General features: G+C 42.4%; 1 protein-coding gene across 1 annotated transcript in view; it reads right to left on the bottom strand.

Moving 5' to 3' along the window:
• SYNE1 (spectrin repeat containing nuclear envelope protein 1) overlaps nucleotides 1-18,325 on the bottom strand; it is a 1,959,630-nt gene that overhangs the window by 1,459,513 nt on the left and 481,792 nt on the right. Inside the window, exon 10 of the mRNA XM_085611789.1 lies at nucleotides 9,605-9,712. Within this exon, the coding sequence (XP_085467915.1) occupies nucleotides 9,605-9,712 (108 nt within the window). The remainder of the gene's footprint in view (nucleotides 1-9,604; nucleotides 9,713-18,325) is intronic.

Raw genomic sequence — 18,325 nt, 5'->3', positions numbered from 1 at the left:
GAGGTTTTTATCAGCCACGCGGATTTAAGCATCATAAACTCCAAGAAGCTTTCTGATTTAAAACTGCCTGATATCAGCCAATGACACCGCCAGCGTACTCATCACTCCCTATACATCTTAACCCCTTCGCTGCGGCGCGAATTCCGCCCCAGCGCTGGGGGGGTTTGGGGGGTTTGCGGCGCCGCCATGCTCATGACGGAACCACGCCGTCATGAGTCACGGGCGAGCTGTGCTCATGACGGCGTGGTTCCGTCATGACTCCACCCACTTGCGCTACTCGCCCGCACAGGCGGGGAATCAGCGCCGCGTGGGCGGAGCGGCCGCCAACGGCCGCAGCATGACGGAACCACTCCGTCATGAGCACACGGCGCCCGTGGCTCATGACGGAGTGGTTCCGTCAGAAGCATGCAAGGGATTAAGGTGAAGCTACAACTGTAGCACTTGAGAACTGTCCGAATACCGCTCAAAGCATATAAGTATAGTTGCTTGACTGCCACTCAGGACAATTCATATAGTTACTGTGATTTTAGTGAGAAATCACTCTGACATATTTTATGTGTCTGTTCCTTTTTATCTCCATTTAGACGATATTATCTTTTTCCAATTTTTAGGAAATTTTGTATCAGGGCATGTAACACTGCGGTTATTGAATGTCTGAAAGGCCACTCGTGCCATTTGAGTGCGAGATTCATAAGTTCATAACAATTGCCTCATTAATGCTCAAAAACGTCTGAAAGTAAAGTTAAAAGTTTTATACTCATTCTAAAGAGCAACAGGACACAGGCCAGGGTTGGAAAGTTTCCCATTGTATAGCGTTAATGGCCCTGAGGTCAAAAAGTATAAGCACATTTTGCACTTTAAGAATGGCATTTGTAGGATGAGTGTCCGTCCCTTTTGTGGAAGGCATAGATCTGCAAATGCATGTTAATTTGCACTTGTTTAAGCCCAATGGTGCCTTTTGGTTGCTGTGAATTTGCATGCGTACTCTTCAACTGCTATGCTACACATTTTTAACCCCTTCCATGCTGCGCAGATTCCGCCGCTGTGCTGACGGAATCTTGCGCGGGCGTGGTCATGACGGAACGGTTCCGTCATGAGCACAGCTCAACCGTGGCTCATGACGGAACCGTTCCGTCATGAGCACCGAAGGGGTTAATGATGTAATGATGTTTATTTATCCTTGTTTGTGGTTACTCTTTTCATTTGTATTGTAAAGCCTTTCTTATTTTTTTTTCTTTCTCGTTATTTTATCTTGTAATGATTTTAATTATTCGTGCAACTGGAATAAACTTTGAGCTTAGACTGTCTCTAATTAGGCCACAATTTCAAGGAAAGATACCATTGAATGTTAATGACAGCTCGGTCCAGTGAAGGTGTCAACATGGCTGCTTCGAATTCTTTGCAACGAATGCCTTCACAAAAATAAAGTATTGATAAAATATAATTTATAATTCACCAGGGCACTAAAATTAACAAAATCAGCATTCTTGCTTGTTTTTGCTATACCAAAAATAGATTGCATTATGGAGAGTATATACAAAAACAAGACCCAAAATGCTCATATACTGTCAGTGGCGTAGTTAGGCCTTTGTAAGAGTGCGCGCGGGGGGAGGGGGGTGCTGTTTTTTCTGTGTTTGCTGTGTTTGCCACCCTACAGTGGCGTCACTAGGGTTGGTGTCAGCCGGTGCGGGTAACTCATGGTGTCACCCCCTCACGACTTACCGCATGGACCTCCTCCGTCCGAGTCCGCCATTGGACACAGTTGGCAAATAACAGGACCATACAGAATCCTTAGTAACGTTTGCAAATGTAGGTCCTATATTTAAAAAATGTGCCTGTTAACAACAGTGTGATAATGACTCATTAATCAGGTTGTACAGTGGGCTACCTGCTAGTCAACAGTTTATTGGAATTTATAATATCATAGGTATGGTACTTTATACTGGTGTGGTGTTCCCACTATCCAGCAACACGATATATCAGTGGTCAAAGTGGGGGGAAAAAAAGTAGGGGAACTGTGGGCGGAGAATCAGAGGGCTGGAATAACCCAAGGATTGGATCAGTAGGCAGAACCAGAGGCGTGGCCAGAATGCGCAAACATCCCAATTTTTTGTATTTTTTTGGTTTCACTGCCCAGTTTTATCAACCAATGTATACACATGAATATTTAAGGTTATAATGAGTTATTGACAGTAAAATGTATTCACAAAGTGGGATATGCTTCTAATCACAGAATGTCCCCAAATACGATAAAATGTGGAAGCACAAGCCATTTGTCTCCGAGCCATGGAGTTTCTGTCATCAGCACTTCTCCCTTTTCCAAAACAGCAGTTCAAACATGAATGGCTAAAAATCCTAGTTTGCAAATGTTTTCTAAATAATAATGGCTCTGCCATTTTTGCCTCATAATGCAAGATCTGCAGCATGATCTGACCATTTAAACTAATAAATTGTTTGTAGCTCAAACGTATCAAAAGTTAATAAAAAATGTGACTTGTGTTGCTGCGGAGTAGATGACAGTTAATAGCTCACTGTTCTATGTTAGGATTTTAACTTATAAACTGCAAGTAACAAAAGGATCTCTCTGACAAAAGAAGTAGCCCACTGGCCTATTTACATTATGTGCACTTTGTGATCTGCATGGTACATGTTCTTTGCAGCAGGTACATTAACCCTCTGAGTTACCTTTCCATGAGTCAAATCTTCCATTAGACAAAATTCCGATCTCTCTCTAGGAAGAACATTAATCACCAGAGTCATCATGATATTTTTATTGTTACCAAAAATTACTGGAGGCCAGGAAGGAGGCAGCAAGCGCTTTTAAAACCATAATATACTTGCAAAAATGATGCCTCCACCTAAAGTCAGCACCTGGTGCGGTCACACCGGTTGCACCGCCCTAGAGCTGGCCCTTCTCAAGGGTCCTGTGATCTCAGTGACAGGGTCACTGTTGTTCTAGGGTGTACTGCTTCATAGGACTGCCCACAAGACTGGAGATGAACTTCAGTATGAATAGTGGTGGACAAGCCTTGAAGGTTAACCTACACTTGTCATGCTAGGGTCCACCTGGTGGTGCACCGGGGCTTCTAATGTCTTGCGAAGCCTTCTAAGGTCTAGCATGAGATAGTGCTCTCTCAGGAGAGTGGTCTGGCAGACTGGTTATACGGCTGAACATGGTTCCCCAGTTCCAAATTCCGCAGCTCTGTCCATAGTGCCACATCCTCTCCCCCACTGAACACCATACTGCCCCACTGAGAAAAACTCAGACTGCCTTCAACTACAACCCAATTGTTGCCAGCTATAAACACCTGGATGCGGCTCAATTTAAATTATGCACTGGGCAAGAGCAATATGTGGCCTACAAAAAAAAGTGACAGCATCCTGGAAAAAGCAAACAGTCATAGGGAATGCAACATTTTGCAAACCATGTGAAATGTAAGCAGGAACAACATGGTTACCTTAACGCTTTTACACTCACTGTTCAGAAATCAGCGAGTGCTTTTGCCTGAAAAGTTAAGGACATGACAACAGGGGACAGGGCCCTGAATGGACCGATTTCAATGGTCATTGCTTATATCCTTACAAAACGTAAGCAGTATGGTATAAAAAAAGACAACATCCCTAGATACAGAGCAGCAGTACAAATTTTGTTTTTCAATCCTCACATTTCAGTACCTCCAGGATTGGTGCACAGTTCCAAGCCCAGGGAAAACAAAGCCAAGACAACAAAAATAGCGCTTCACTGGCAAACTCTGTAAAAGTGGCGCTAATGTGTTTGGGTGTGAATAACATCAATCTGGCCAATTTGCTAACACTGTCTTACTTTATTTAGTTATTTATTTTTCATATTTTTAAACTTGTATTCCCGATGCTGCACTTTGGAATTAAATGTCAGAAAAATACGACATTGATTTCCAGCAAAAGTGATTTTCTTTTTTGGATCCATTTCACAGGGAAGCAAATAAAAGAAAGGAGAGGAGACAGTGCGCACTGCGCACAGGCACCTCCTCCTCCTGAAAGATTAGGTTGCTCTGCGCACACCGGCCCCAGTGGCATAACAAAACTTGAGGGGGCCCCCCTGCAAAGTACATAGAGGGGGCCTCCCCCTACGGCCCGGCTCACCACTTACCACTTAGCACCACAGCCCAAAAATCTGCTCTATTTTGAGTTGGAATCTCCAACATTTAATGAAATGCTTCTATATTGTCTTGTTCAAAGTTCTAATAAGAAAGTGGGAAACACTCTTAACAAATAAAATACCCAATTTGTAACATTTCCAAGAGTAGATTATTTAACTGAGACAGCAATCAGAGAAATGCCAAGGAGCGATCTCAGGAACTGCCTATAACTTAAGGGTCTGAGTTAGAATTTATATTGATGGACAAAACTTGAAACTTTGAAAGTCTAACCTAAACCTGCAATTTTACAGACTCGACTGACAATATACATGAGTACACAAGCTATAAAACAATATCCTGCCAATTCCAAGAGAAATAAACGCAAATTATCTGCATGCCATACACTTGTGACTGTCAAGCGTTTTGCATGATAATAACGTCAACTGAGGGTCAACTGAGGAAAGAATTTCAATTTCTACCATCATGTCTTTATGAGTAAGCAGGACAACAACAGACAAGCAAGAGGCAGAGGATACAAACTGCTTGGATGTTTCAGAACATTGATACAGGTGTTTTTCAGTTTGAAGTTATTATTTCTATTGTAAGCAATGCTAATTACAAGATTTAAGGCCTACGTATTACAAGCAAGTGCAATCAACACCATAAATAGCACAGAATATAGAATAAAAACAAACCATATCAGCAAGTACCTAATTACAGAATCTATACAAACTGTAGTTGGTAAAGCAAAGGAAAAAGTGCAAATACTTTCAAAGTCCATAATAAAGCAATCACAGTCCAACAATATACAACAAAATCAAGCATTTTTTGTAAAACAATCCCCCTTTCTTCTTGCATCAAGGTGACCCAGGGTCTTCCCTTGTCTGTGTCAATTCATGAATCCTAGTGCAGGTGTCTCCCAGTGTCTGTTTATGTCTCCCAGTGTCTGTGTCTTAACATGTTTGGGTCTGCCAGTGTCTGTGTCTTCCAGTATTTGTGTCTCCCAGGGTCTTCCCTTCTCTGTGTCTCTCATTGTCTTCCAGTGTTTGTGTCTCCCAGTGTCTGCCCTGATCTGTGTCTCTCAGTCTTCATGTCTCCCAGTGTCTTTCCTTATCTGTGTCTCAGTGTTCGTGCCTCTCAGGGTCTTCCCTTGTCTGTGTCTCCCAGTGTTTTCCCTGGTCTGTGTCAATCCATGAATCCTAGTGCAGGTGTCTCCCAGTGTTTGTTTATGTCTCCCAGTGTCTGTGTCTTCCAGTGTTTGTGTCTGCCAGTGTCTGTGTCTTCCAGTGTTTGTCTCTCCCAGGGTCTTCCCTTCTCTGTGTCTCCCAGTGTCTGCCCTTATCTGTGTCTCTTAGTGTTCACGTCTCCCAGGGTCTTTCCTTATCTGTGTCTCTCTGTGTTCGTGCCTCTCAGGGTCTTCCCTTGTCCGTGTCTCCCAGGGTTTTTTTTGCCATATTTGTGTCTATTCATGAATCCTAGTGCAGGTGTCTCCCAGTGTCTGTTTATGTCTCCCAGTGTCTATGTCTTCCAGTGTCTTCCCTTGTCGAGTCTCCCAGTGTCTGTGTCTTCCAGTGCTTGTGTCTCCCAGTGTTTTCCCAGGTTTGTGTCGATCCATGAATCCTAGTGCAGGTGTTTCACAGTGTATGTTTGTGTCTCCCAGGGTCTGTCTGTGTCTCCCAGAGTCTTCCCTTATCTGTGTCTCTCAATTTTCGTGTCTCCCAGGGTCTTCCCTTGTCTGTGTCTATCCATGAATCCTAGGGTAGGTGTTTCCCCATGTCTGTTAGTGTCTTTCAGGGTCTTCCCTTTTCTGTGTCTCCCACTGTTTGTGTCTCCCAGTGTTTTCTCATGTTTGTGTCGATCCATGAATCCTAGTATAGGTGTCTCCTAGTATCTTCCCCAAATAGAATTCACAAATATTTGCTGGAGTGGAGCTTTCATTGGGTGCAGCAGGTGCAGTGACACCGGGGCCCAAAGGTCTGAACTTAGGTCCCACTGAACCTGGATTATTGGTACATTTCACAATTAAACAGTGGCCAGGGGACCCATTTTGTCATTGTACTGGGCCTTTCACACTCTGAGTACCGCAGTACTAGAGTGCATGGTGAAGCTGTTCAGATCTGCATACATGCACATCTCTGTGACTGTGCTGTGTGATGTTTTATGTATCTTTGAGATGCCCACAGGCATTGCCTGATTGCCTACATTGAAGGGTGGGGGTAATGACCTCTAGGGGATATGAGCACTTCTCTTGATAGTTACAGGAAGGTCTTATTTTTTGAGTATTTGGATCCGAAGTCCCCTCTTCTCTCTCACTATTCCCTGATTTTCGACAGGGGGATTCTGAAAAGACATGTGACGCTGCAGCTAGTTCAATCCAATTAGCAAACAGCGCGGGTAGTTTCGCGTTTCCTGTCACACACCCGGGTATGCCTCTCCCTACATGCAAAGTGCTGTCTTGCACTGATTGATGGTGTCTCTGATGGAGCGGGCCGCTTGTCAGTCATGACATTATATTTCTAAGAGGTGTCTGTCCCTAGGTGAACTCGCCCTCCAGGTGATTAAAATCATGAAATCTACAAGCCTTAGTGCTGAAAACAGAATTAAGCAAAAGCCTTAATCTGTGAGATCCAATGCACATGCTGAGCACTTACTGTACATTGGTTTCGAGCACTTTCTTCCCACTCATCATTTATATCCCTAGATCTGACCTCACGCTGTGTGTATCGGGGCAAAAAGATCTGGAGCACAATGTGAAATTGTCTCATTCTGGGACCTCGTGGCCCAATGCTGTACAGGCTAATAGCCTACATTGGATAACATCTCTCTTTCTAGTCCTACCTCGGAACAGGTGGACACAATACATAGAGAGGGAATTTTGGGAGGCAAAAGTACATGTGCACAAGGTCACCCAAGGGGCATCATGGCACCGAATAAAATGTGTTTGTTGATACCTGACTCAGTGGTGCTCGTTTTAGTGACACTGGAAGGATGAAAGGATAAGTAGACCCATCGGGATTCCAACCTGCGTCCGTGAGGTCAAATACAGACTCCTGGCATGAATTCACTGAGCTCCAGACCTGGCACATGTAGGCCATGTCTAACAGACACACACACCTATAGGCCACGTGGCTGGTGCTGGCCTGATGGAAAGAACACAGTCAAGACATTCCATTCTGGCAGCCTCACTTCCAGCCCTTACTTCATTCTGTGGGTCTGTAGCACAAACCGACCCCACGCCCCTAAACCCATTAATCGTGCCGCATGGGGCCGACCACACCCACCCACCACCCCACTGTATACTGTGATAAACATTACCAAGAAATCAGCAGTCTTCCACAGGGAGATGGAAAGGACAACACAGAGCTACAAGTCTTGTACTCTCTGACGCTTTAGATATTTGGTGATAAAAACATATTTTTAAAACTTCAAATTATTATTATGTTGAAGCTTCTGGTTTGTTCATGAAATTCGGTGTCAGACACCATTTACTTTTTCATAATTTTGTTCCAGGTTTCTTACATGTTACTTTGCGAGAGAAAAAGTGACTCATATGTTGTTCATAGGCTTAGTGGACTCATCACACTTCACTAAAGCCAAGACAAAAAAAAACAATCTGAACAAGACAAGCATGCAGAACAAGAGAACTGAATAGTGGAACAAGCCAGCTCTGTCAAATCACTCGGCACAGTCATTCAGCGGTAGAATTAAGCTGATAAATTTTGGCTTTACTCGTATGCGCCCGAATAAACTGCCAACATCAACCCTTACTAACCCACTGGAAAGGGTGAAGTGGCAAAGCGGAAGCTGAAGGTGGCCAAATGATGCTCTGAGATCATCATGCGGCGCTGCATTAGAAACTGATGCAGGCATATGTGACAAATTACAGGTCTACTATGTGTTTGTCTATTTCATGTATGTACTTTGCTGTAGAAGAGAGATGGTAAACATGCATTTTTCTGTCAGTTCCACGCCCACTTTATTATGTACAAGCTAATGGCAGGAAAATATTAGAGTAATACTGTGTGATATTTTGTTTGTTTCATGTCCTTCGTGTGTATGTGCGCGCATGAGCCAAACCACACAATGGAGTGCAGAACCCAGGCAGTGTTGACACTGTGATTGGCCAACATGCCTTTAAAAAACAGATCCCTTTAAATGATCTTCTCTCCATTGCTATTTGATTTTTTTGTGTCTTCACTCATTTCAATGTGCTGGGTAACCACTGAGAGTGTTTAAAAACATATAATAATGATATTGACTTTCAGATGATAACTGCAATGAGGGAGTGCACATTGATGCAGAAGGTCATGTTGGCAGTAAGTATTTGTCAGTTGATGCCACAGCTCAGAATGGCAATGACGATACAGAAAATTGTGGTAAAATATCATCAAATGGAGTTAATAATAGTAAACCTACACTGTATTTGATGATATGTTAGTAGTGTCTTTTATGGCCACCATATATTTGTGGGAGGGTATTTAAACTTTAATATAATGATTTATAACTGTCCTGTGTAGATTTCAAACTGTGAAAAGCCGAGTTCACCCAGTGGCAGCTGGAGCAAACAAGAGAAAAATGCCACCCATCATAGAAGCGGTAAGAGGCTTCTCCACCCTAACAAAGTTTTTTTTTACAATGGGTCTGGGTGGTGCATTTTACAACACAATTGTCAAATATTTTGGCCAACATATTTGTCAAAAAGAGTGGCCATATTGGTAATTCATATTACAATACTTCCGGATGGGCTGTAAAAACGCTCGGAGGAGAAAATAGCTTGAGTGCTCGGAAGACGATTGTGTGGTCCATAGAAACTAAGGGCCATAGCACTGGAGGTGTGCCTGAAAATGTGTGCCACTGCTTACTCTAGCAGGAAAATAGAAATCACAAACTGCAGGCCTGGGAAAAAGTACACCAGTTGTAAATACAGCGCCAGAGGATGACAATTTGCCAATATTTGCCCCTGTGCTAGTTAATATCCCATTAAGATGCATTTGGCAGTGAACAAAATACTATGAGAATAGCTGCTATTACTCTGTAAGTCACCTTAGTTAACTTCCGTCCAATCATTCATTCCAAACCTTTATTCGATATCTAACAAATATCATAAAAGTACAAAAAAGACAAAAATGCCCACATTCAATTCAGTACATTTACAAAATAAAAAATTTCATTAAATACATTCAGCCATTCAGCCCTTTTTAATCCAAACTGCCCTTTAGTATTTCCGTCCAATCATTCTCTCAAGCACTGATCATATCCCTTCTGTTCACTGAGCCACCTTCCTACTTCATATTCTTTTGTTATACAGTTTTATAAAGGGCTACACGTCTCTTTTCGGTTACTTCACAGCACTGATGCAGGATTTCAAGTCTTCTGACCCCAGGTGGAAAAGAACTGCAATTGACCTTCCAGTTCAAGCCTGTTACACATACACACAGCCTTATTCACGCATAAAAAATAGAAGGAAGCATCCTCCTGTCACTTACCTGATATTTCTCCTGTAAGGTACCATCAATCATCTGCGCCCTGGTCAAATCTCGCTCATACTGCTCAATCCACAATTTCAGGTCTTTTAACATAAACCTGTCTTCTCTCTGTTAAGAACAAGATTTGAAACTTCTGCATTAACACACTCTGACCTGAATATATAATGTCACCTAGGACACCACAGAATACACATGGCATTTCTGGAAAGTCAAGGTACACTGGGATGGTATCACGAAGTAAGTAAATGATCCAATTTAGAGACCATATTTGTGAAAGTTGTGGTAAAGAAGTTTGAATATCCTTCTGAATTTTAAGATTTTACTGGGTGTCTAAAATATTTGGGAACTTTGTGGAATTTAATTCGTAAAATGCTCTATTGTGGTAGAAGATGTAACGAGGAAATATACACTGCTATACCTCAGGCTGTAAATTCAAGGAGATCTTAAATCCAGTTGTTTCAGTTTACTCAAATACATATTTTGAAGGGTGTTCTTAATCTCAAATTCACTAAAAATAGTTCTGCTGGAAATCCTCCCTACTAGTAAATTTTCTCCTAAACTAAATTCAGTTTGCATAATTTAATCTCAGGTTCTAATTTTGTGAATCAGGATACACAACCAACTGTACTGTATTTAGGAGTGCAATCAAACCTGTTCTCCAAATGTATATTACATGGCTAATTTTGATCTGCCAGAGAGACCCTACAAGTAGTTTTTCACTGAATGTTATCTCTTTTTCCATGTACAAAGCATATGAAGCCACCGTCCTGGCAAAAGTGAAGCTATGTGCGCAATTACAGTAATATAGCTTATTTTCGTACCAGTTCACAGATGTTTTTCCGAGTATATCATCCAGACTTTTTGCCTTCTTTCAGCAGCTTTAATTTTTGAGTGAAATACACCTGATCCACAATCTTCCCAAGGACCTTGTAATCTGGCTGAGGTTATACCTCCCATTACACACTCATCAGGAATTCAATAGGGTATGCACTGAGGTGCAGGGAGTTTCAATCCAAGCACAATTAAAGGGAGCAGGGAAGGCATCTTTTAAGGCTCACAGACCAGATAACACACATTTACACAGGTACAATAATGCAGCACATGGTAGTTGCTCTGTTTTGTTGCAAAAAAGCATATCATATTTGGTTAATTATCCGCAAATATGTATTGGTTTCTGTTACACAAACAGCCTTTCTCCTATTTTTACACACTGCTTACTTTATGTAACCAGGCCTCTGCTAGTGTTTGACTACCCCACACTTAAATTTCAAGGGATACAAGGGTGTTGCACTTAGACTGACAAAGTGTACTTAAAATAGGCCTAACAGCAGCCTGTGATAGTGATGGGCATAGGTAAACTTAAAATCTCAGTAAATAACATGCCACAATTGACAAAACAAAGCCCAATATATTGAGCCAATGTTGAGGCTAATACAAAGTAGACCCAAAACCTGGGGCAAAATAGAAAATTAAGTGTAAAACTTGCACATTGTTTTTGGAGGTGACTTTGTGAATCCACTAAAAATGAGTATTACGTTTGTGAGTTTATCACATCTACCTGTCTGTTGGTCTTGTTTCCAGCTGGTTGCCTATCACAGTCGATGGATATCCCGTCCACCTTTTTGCAAGTTCATTATATCCTATGGCACTTGTAATAAAGCAAACAGTAATCTGTCACATTTGTGATGGAGTACCTATTCATCAAACTCTATATCAGGCCCTTAGATTTTAAGAGACTAACTGAAGATGCGAAGAAATTCTAATGAACATTTCCGGAGAGAAAATTCTAAGAAAATATAATTGAATTAAGCGCATTTCGTCCTACAAAGATATCATTGGTGGTTTCAGATTTTACAACCTTTTCCAGGCAAACACACCTTGTTCCTCTCAAAGTCTTTGACGATATCTACATCAACTCTGGCCAATTTGGAAAACATTTTGTCAGCGCCCCCAAGTACACTGGAGAGAGCAATAAGTAGGCATAGCGTCTGCGGTTATCTACACATCCGGTGTTAATGGGACATTTCCCTTAAAAGCTCTCCAGCAGCCTCTTTAGAGACATACCTTCTTCTCTCTACTTCACTATTTTGCCCGTATAGGCTTGGTTTTGAAGATGTCATGCAACCATAGTCCCAAATGGCACCTTCCTCCATGAGTTACTTTTGTACTCCAAGGGCACAGTTCTTTGACTTGTTGGTCTTGCATGTTGTTTCACACAAATATAGACAAAAAAAGAGTGTCTGGGTGGACCTTTGGGTAAGGCTTAGGATTTTGTCAGCATGATCCTAGATGTGCAAATCTTTCACTCTGTGAATGTCATCAGTAGGACATGTATCACAGGGGGATATGTATAGAAGACATACCTCTTTAAGAGAAGATGTAGATACACTAGTTTTATAGAGGGAGCCTACTCAAACAAGGGGAACCACATACGCTGGATACACAAGACGTACAGAAAGTTTAGCACATGCAAAAACATGCAAATGGAACAGAGTTTGACAAAGTTGTTTTTACTTCTTCCTCGACAGTGTGACACCTGACATAGGAGCAACAACCATGCAATGACGAGATGAGCAACAGATAAGCAGGTGAATACATTTCTGAACATGATACAGACAGGAACCCTGTAATGTCAGTGGCATCAGCAGTATATCAAATAAAGGGAAATCTACTTATAATAATGGAAACAAATCTTAACCAAATAAATCCTGCAAATAAAAGATGGTTTAGGAAAATACAAAGGTGGAATATCACGTTCCTAGCAACTATTTTTTGGAACGATTGAATGAAAACCTCTTTGGGCAAGGAAAGTTAATTTTGAGGAAGTGCAATCATGGACAATGCACTGAACCAAGTCTGCCAATCTATGAATTATTAAGAGTATCCCTGACTTATGATCACAGGAACATATTACACATTATTAACTCTGATCTAAAACTTAGAATCTGAGAAGTTATTCATTGATACCTTCTTGTAGGGTTTTTCAGAAATAACATCTACTTGTTAGGGGATTATATGAAAAAGTATCAGCTTTTTCAAACATACCTCAATAATTTGTTCTATTTCCCGAGGGTCAAGATCAATCTGGCAAGGACAGCATAACACAAAAAAAGATGCACATATAACACACACAAATTAGTCATGATGAGAACATGCAGAAAGAATAGGTTAACGAGCAGCTGAACCCCACCGTTTGGACACTTCTTCAACCGTTAACCCTTACCTGAAGCATAGGAACAGAAAGAGGAAAAACAGGGAAGGCGAGATGCAAACGCTACCAGCAGAAAGTGACAGGAAAAAAGCAAATAAAATAAGACACAAGCAGACATAGTTCAATGCCAAGAAACAAACATAGGCTTATAGGAACAAATGAAAAATTGGACAGGGAAATATTAGTCTCTTGACTAGATCACAAATCAGTTGGACAGAACAATTTTAACAATTCAAGAATTTAAAACATGATTTAATTATTTTCCCAGTAGCTTTTATATAATGATAGGTCTGAAAACAAATGTATGTCTGTTTCACTAAATTACAATCTCGTATTGTCTCTTTAAATTAAAGATTTATCATTCTGGCAGCATTTATCAATGACTTCTGACACACAGCTTTACAAGCAGGCATATCTTTATAGTTTGGAATAGATTTTCAAATGATACATCATCGAGTAAGAAAAGGTTACTTACTTTAGAAACTTTTGTATTCCCTGTGTTAGATTTAAATTTCCCTTTCCTATGATGCTTCTGCCGTGCTGTTTTAGATTAGCAGTGTGTGGCTAAATTACATGTATTGATGCTCGCATTCAGTAGCCCGTCCAGTATTCCTCGCAGTATGCAGGCCCATTAGCCAGTGTGACTCCATTTTGTATTTCGCAATTCCTATAAGACTGCCAGTGTCGTGCTCATGTTAGGCCTTAGAATTCAGAATCGCTTGCCTCAGCAGAACATTGCATCTCGTTATATTTTCTGTTCATGTTCAGGGCTGCAACTCGACTTGCTAACAGTATGATTATTGTGCTCTGCATTCCATTGTATACATGTAGTCCTGCTCCCACGTTAAGAGGCAATGAGACTCGGCACAGTGACCTTGGGCTGCTGATAGTGTGCCCATCTGGCAGGTGTTAGCTCATCTTTCTGTGCCATCTTTTTTCGTGTCTGGCCCACACCGGTACTTTTACACCGGGGGTGTGGCCGAAGTCTCCTAAAGGGTTTATCTTCTATTACCGAATATTGGGGAGCTAGTCCCTCTCCAGCCATCCCAGGGTGCAGGTTATGACGGGCTCCTCTGCAGAGTAACGGTAATAAATGCTTGTTTGTATTCTCTACTGTCTGACCGATTCTTCATTTGGGAAGGCATAGCAGGTGGTCATAAGTACCCACGTGGTCCTAGAGGGCCACGTCCTTCACCTGGTCCTGCATGCAACTGACAGGCTTGAATTTCTGCATTAAGTTACAAATATTTTGAGGCAAGAGTCCTCCACGAGCATATTCTACTCCAATGCCCCAGTGTTCCAGCTCCTCTATGTTGAGTATGTGCCTCAGTCACCGCTTTTTAAAACGAGCATTGGCAAAGCCAGTAGTTCTACATGGTAGCACACATGGCCACCTTTGCGCTCTTCATGTTAGACATACAAACACTTTAGGAAAGACCAGATGCAGGAGCAACAGGGTGGAATGAAGCTGTACAACTAGCGGATGCAGTACCTTTTTGATTCCTTGCGCTGGCTGGAAAATATAGAAACATTAACCAGTGATAGACACTTTAGATCTGAGTCTGCTGGGTGTGTTCCTCTTGTGGGAGGAACATTTCTTACTCCTGGGAACGGAACATGTACTGCCATGGAGGGTGCATTGTAATGAAGTAGTGAAATGTTTTACAGTCGAAGTTATGAACAAGAGATTCCCTTTTGTAAAGGGTGACCAGGCGTCCCAGATCTGCCAGGAAAGCCCTGGTCTTTCACCAGCTGTCCCGGCAGATTTTGGAAACTTTTGCACATGTTCCGGTGTTCAAATGGAAAACCAAAAGGAATCAGATATGTATGGAGTCCCACACTATGCCATTGAAAACATGGAAGAAGTACACAATCCAAAAAAACTTGGAATTTCCTGGCCAAAAATTGGTAAAAGTGATGGTCAATAACAGAAAGGTTTTTGATATCAAAGTCTTAGACAGAAGCTTCCCCAAAATGGCTCAATCTCTATTTATATGCCAATGAATATTGTGGTTTTTTATTTTGGAAATGACAAGATACAGTCCCTAAGGTTATATCCTTAAGTGAGAATTGTTGTTTTGGCAGGCCTTTCTCTGCTGCAAAAGATTTTCTCATGAAGCAAATAAAGAAAAAAGTGAACTCAACTCTACCAAAAGAGTAATAACAAAACCACAACTGCTCACTACTTCTTAATCAGAGATATAGTCGATTCCTTCCCTGCTGCCTTTATGAAATCCAGATTGGAGATATGCACCGTTGCTTGGCCAAATAAAGTCTCTTATTAAAGCTCGTATTTAATACATTTAAAGGAACTCAGAGATGGACTTTCTCCCTTACTTCTACAACGAGGCAAAAGGATTCAATGGAAAGGGTATATGTGTCAGTGACCAGGGCCAAAATATCAGAGCATCTGACTGGATTTTGCGAGTAAGGCAATATCCCTGGGAACAACTTTTTAAAAGTAGCCCCTCGATTCATCAGAGACAGAGTCACAGTTTTTTTTTAGTCGGCCTCTGCGAAATGACATCTAGGAGAGCACACAGTGGTCTCAAGGACCACTGTCTACTTCCCCCAGGGCTGCCTGCCATCACGCACGCTCACTGTGAAATCTTTCACATTGTCAGTGGGTTACTAACCCACGTCAAGAGTTGGAAACCTGCCAATCGTTTGCCTCATAATTGTGATACATAGCATTGTGACTCACAACAAAGATGGGGATGTTGCTTTCATGGCAGCTTCCTTATGTTATTTGGAATGACTTTCCAAAGAGCTCATTCCAAGTTGGAAATACTTTACCCCATCCAGGAAACATTATTAGTCCAGGACCGGACTGGCCATAGCCGGCACTGGGCATTTTACCATTTTCCCAGTGGGCCGGAAGTGTGGGGCCTCGTTTTGGAAAGGTGAAGGCCATTTTTAGGTCTCGACTAGCGTTGCAGCGCATGCGCTGCTCGCTTTGCAAGGCATTTAGTATATACTAAAGTGGGGAAGCTTCGCATAAGCTCCGCCCACTCTCTGCCCATCTTTTTGTTTGGCTTACAGCCTAAATGCTGCCTTCTCATTGGTTTTCTACTCGTTAGTCCCTCCTCCTGATGGCCATGGCGTAATTTGTACACATCCTAGGCTATTGGCCCCTTTACTCAAACATTATTTTATGCCCTATGTCCCCCCGCCCCCTCCCGCAGTTCGCCACTTCTCTCCCCCATCCCCCATCCCCCCTCCACTCCCGTTCTTGCTTTTTTAAATGCCCGCACTCTCATTTGTAATGCAATACGTCTCGCGTAAATGCGAGTCGTATTGCATTGCAAATTCTTGTTTTAAAGTAGTGCCTGACGAAGCCGTAGTGTACCGGAAAAGAACTCTCGGTTGCTCTGGAAGTCTTGTTTCAGGTGGAGCCTGAGCCAGCACGCTAGCACTGCTCTGCTGCTGTTTTTCGTTTGGTGCGGAGGGAGGTCCGGAAACAGGGTTGAAAGCCCCAAAATGGTAGAAGGAGAACTTAACGTGGACAGTCTCATCACCAGGCTGCTGGAGGGTGAGTCACAGATGTTAGTGCACGGGGGCTTTACGGAGTGGGAGGGTGGTGAGCAAAGGTGTAGGCAGGGGTGGAGAGCTGCAGGGGGAGGACATGCTGTAGAGAAGAGGTTCTATGCATTTCTTTACCTTCATACAGTATGTAGCAATCCCTGCCTTTAAAGCGTCTTACTTTACCCCCACTGTTCGTTACTCCCTGTCTTCGCCTCCCGAATGGGCAACACCAAACAATGGCTACCCCTGCACTGATTAGCCACAAAAAAGAGCCTCAACTAACAAACAGCCCGTGGGTCAATGACCCCTAGGAAATGGCCTGTCTGGGAAGAATAGCTCAGATGAGCCCAACACCATACCTCCCATCCAGCCCTTTTCTACCATTTTCACTGGGCTAGATCTGTAAAACTGAACAGACTCCCTTGGAGCCATGCCTGCCCCCCTAAACTAAATTATCAACCCTTTACTGCCGTAATTCACTTGTTTCCTCTGTGTTGTTTGAAGTTGTGCAATGACACACGTGCGCAGCACTTGGGAAGTTCTAGGAGAGAGCGTGAAGAAGGGTTTTACCTCTTACTTAAGGTCACATAATCATTGTTCTAGTTTTACCTATTGCCTTTTCCCTGTGCCATTCCATCTTGAGCGTTACTGCCTCGTCAGTGTTGAGCTAGTGAGATCATTGTGCACATGGGCTACTTTGCAAACCAAACTGCCTCTATGCGCGGGCCTTTAGTTTAACAGTGGTTGATGCGCTACAAGAACAACTTTGCGTTGTCTGCGCAAAAGATGAATTGAGGTGCAACAAGCAGGAGACAGATGGTTGGAGTGAGTGGGTGCGAATTAACTCTTAGAAGACTGCTGAAAGGGACATGGGTATGAGGCGTCAGTTCACTATTTAACAAGAGGTAGCACTGATGCAAGGGTGAGACTCACCCTGGCGAACACTACGAGGGGTATACTAGCTAGACGAGGAAGCAGGTGGGTTCATGGCTCTATGTTGGGGCCTGGTTTAAAGAGTAATAGATAGTAAGGTAATTTCTACCAGAGGATTCAATTGCTATGCTACAATTTATTTGTCGTAAGTCTGGTGGCAAACCTTAAGGTGGAAATTACATTTATAGGGGGTAAATTACGCTGGCTCCACGTTTTATCTTAATCTGCTAAGGCCCAATGTGATTATGAGGTAATAATACTTAGTTGGTATTGTCCTCTTAATTTTGTGTCAAGCAGTGGCAAATTATGGTGTAGCAGAGGCAAATTATTTGGCAGTGTGATTAGCAGCATCTTGTGTAGCACATTCTGTGCCATAGCTGTCTGGCGTTTATGGCATTTTAGCCTGCATTTATATAATAATGGCCCCACAGAACGCAATCATTTCACAAGAAAAAATTATACTTTCTAATAAATCAAAGTATACGAGAAAAAGTTTTACGTGTTCACCAGATCCTAGTTAAAATGGTGTTTACCAATAATTTGTGATTTATTTTGCATGGAAGTATTAAAAATGGATGGAATGCATGAATTCATCTCAGCCACTGGTAATTACTGAGCCGCATTGTTATTTTGCACCCCATGCCACCTCAATTTGGACCTAGCCATACGCAAATCAGTCTTGACCCAGCTCTAGTGGGAACAGTCCAGCCAAAACTGTCAGGCCAGTTCCTCACCGAACTGGAGCACAAGCAACCCAGGACCGATGTTGGCCGTATCAGGGACCATTGGAGCAGGGCCAAGACTGATGTGCATATGTTTGGGTCCAAACTGAAGTGGCAAGGTGGGCAAAAAAAACGATGGACTGAGATGCGACCCTGAGAGATTCATAGTCAGTGGCTTAGATTAACTCAAGCATCCCATCACCTTGTTTTTGATGTCCTTGTTTTGCATGGAAGCACAGGAAGGCCATTTTATTAGCTCGGTCGTTATATCTCACAGAGTAAAAGATGGTGTAAAAATATATTGTCTAAGGTTTAAGGTCAATACAATGT

Source organism: Triturus cristatus, chromosome 6, assembly GCF_964204655.1.
Source record: "Triturus cristatus chromosome 6, aTriCri1.1, whole genome shotgun sequence".
Classification (NCBI taxonomy): domain Eukaryota; kingdom Metazoa; phylum Chordata; class Amphibia; order Caudata; family Salamandridae; genus Triturus; species Triturus cristatus.
This window is presented reverse-complemented; position numbering and strand designations above follow the sequence as displayed.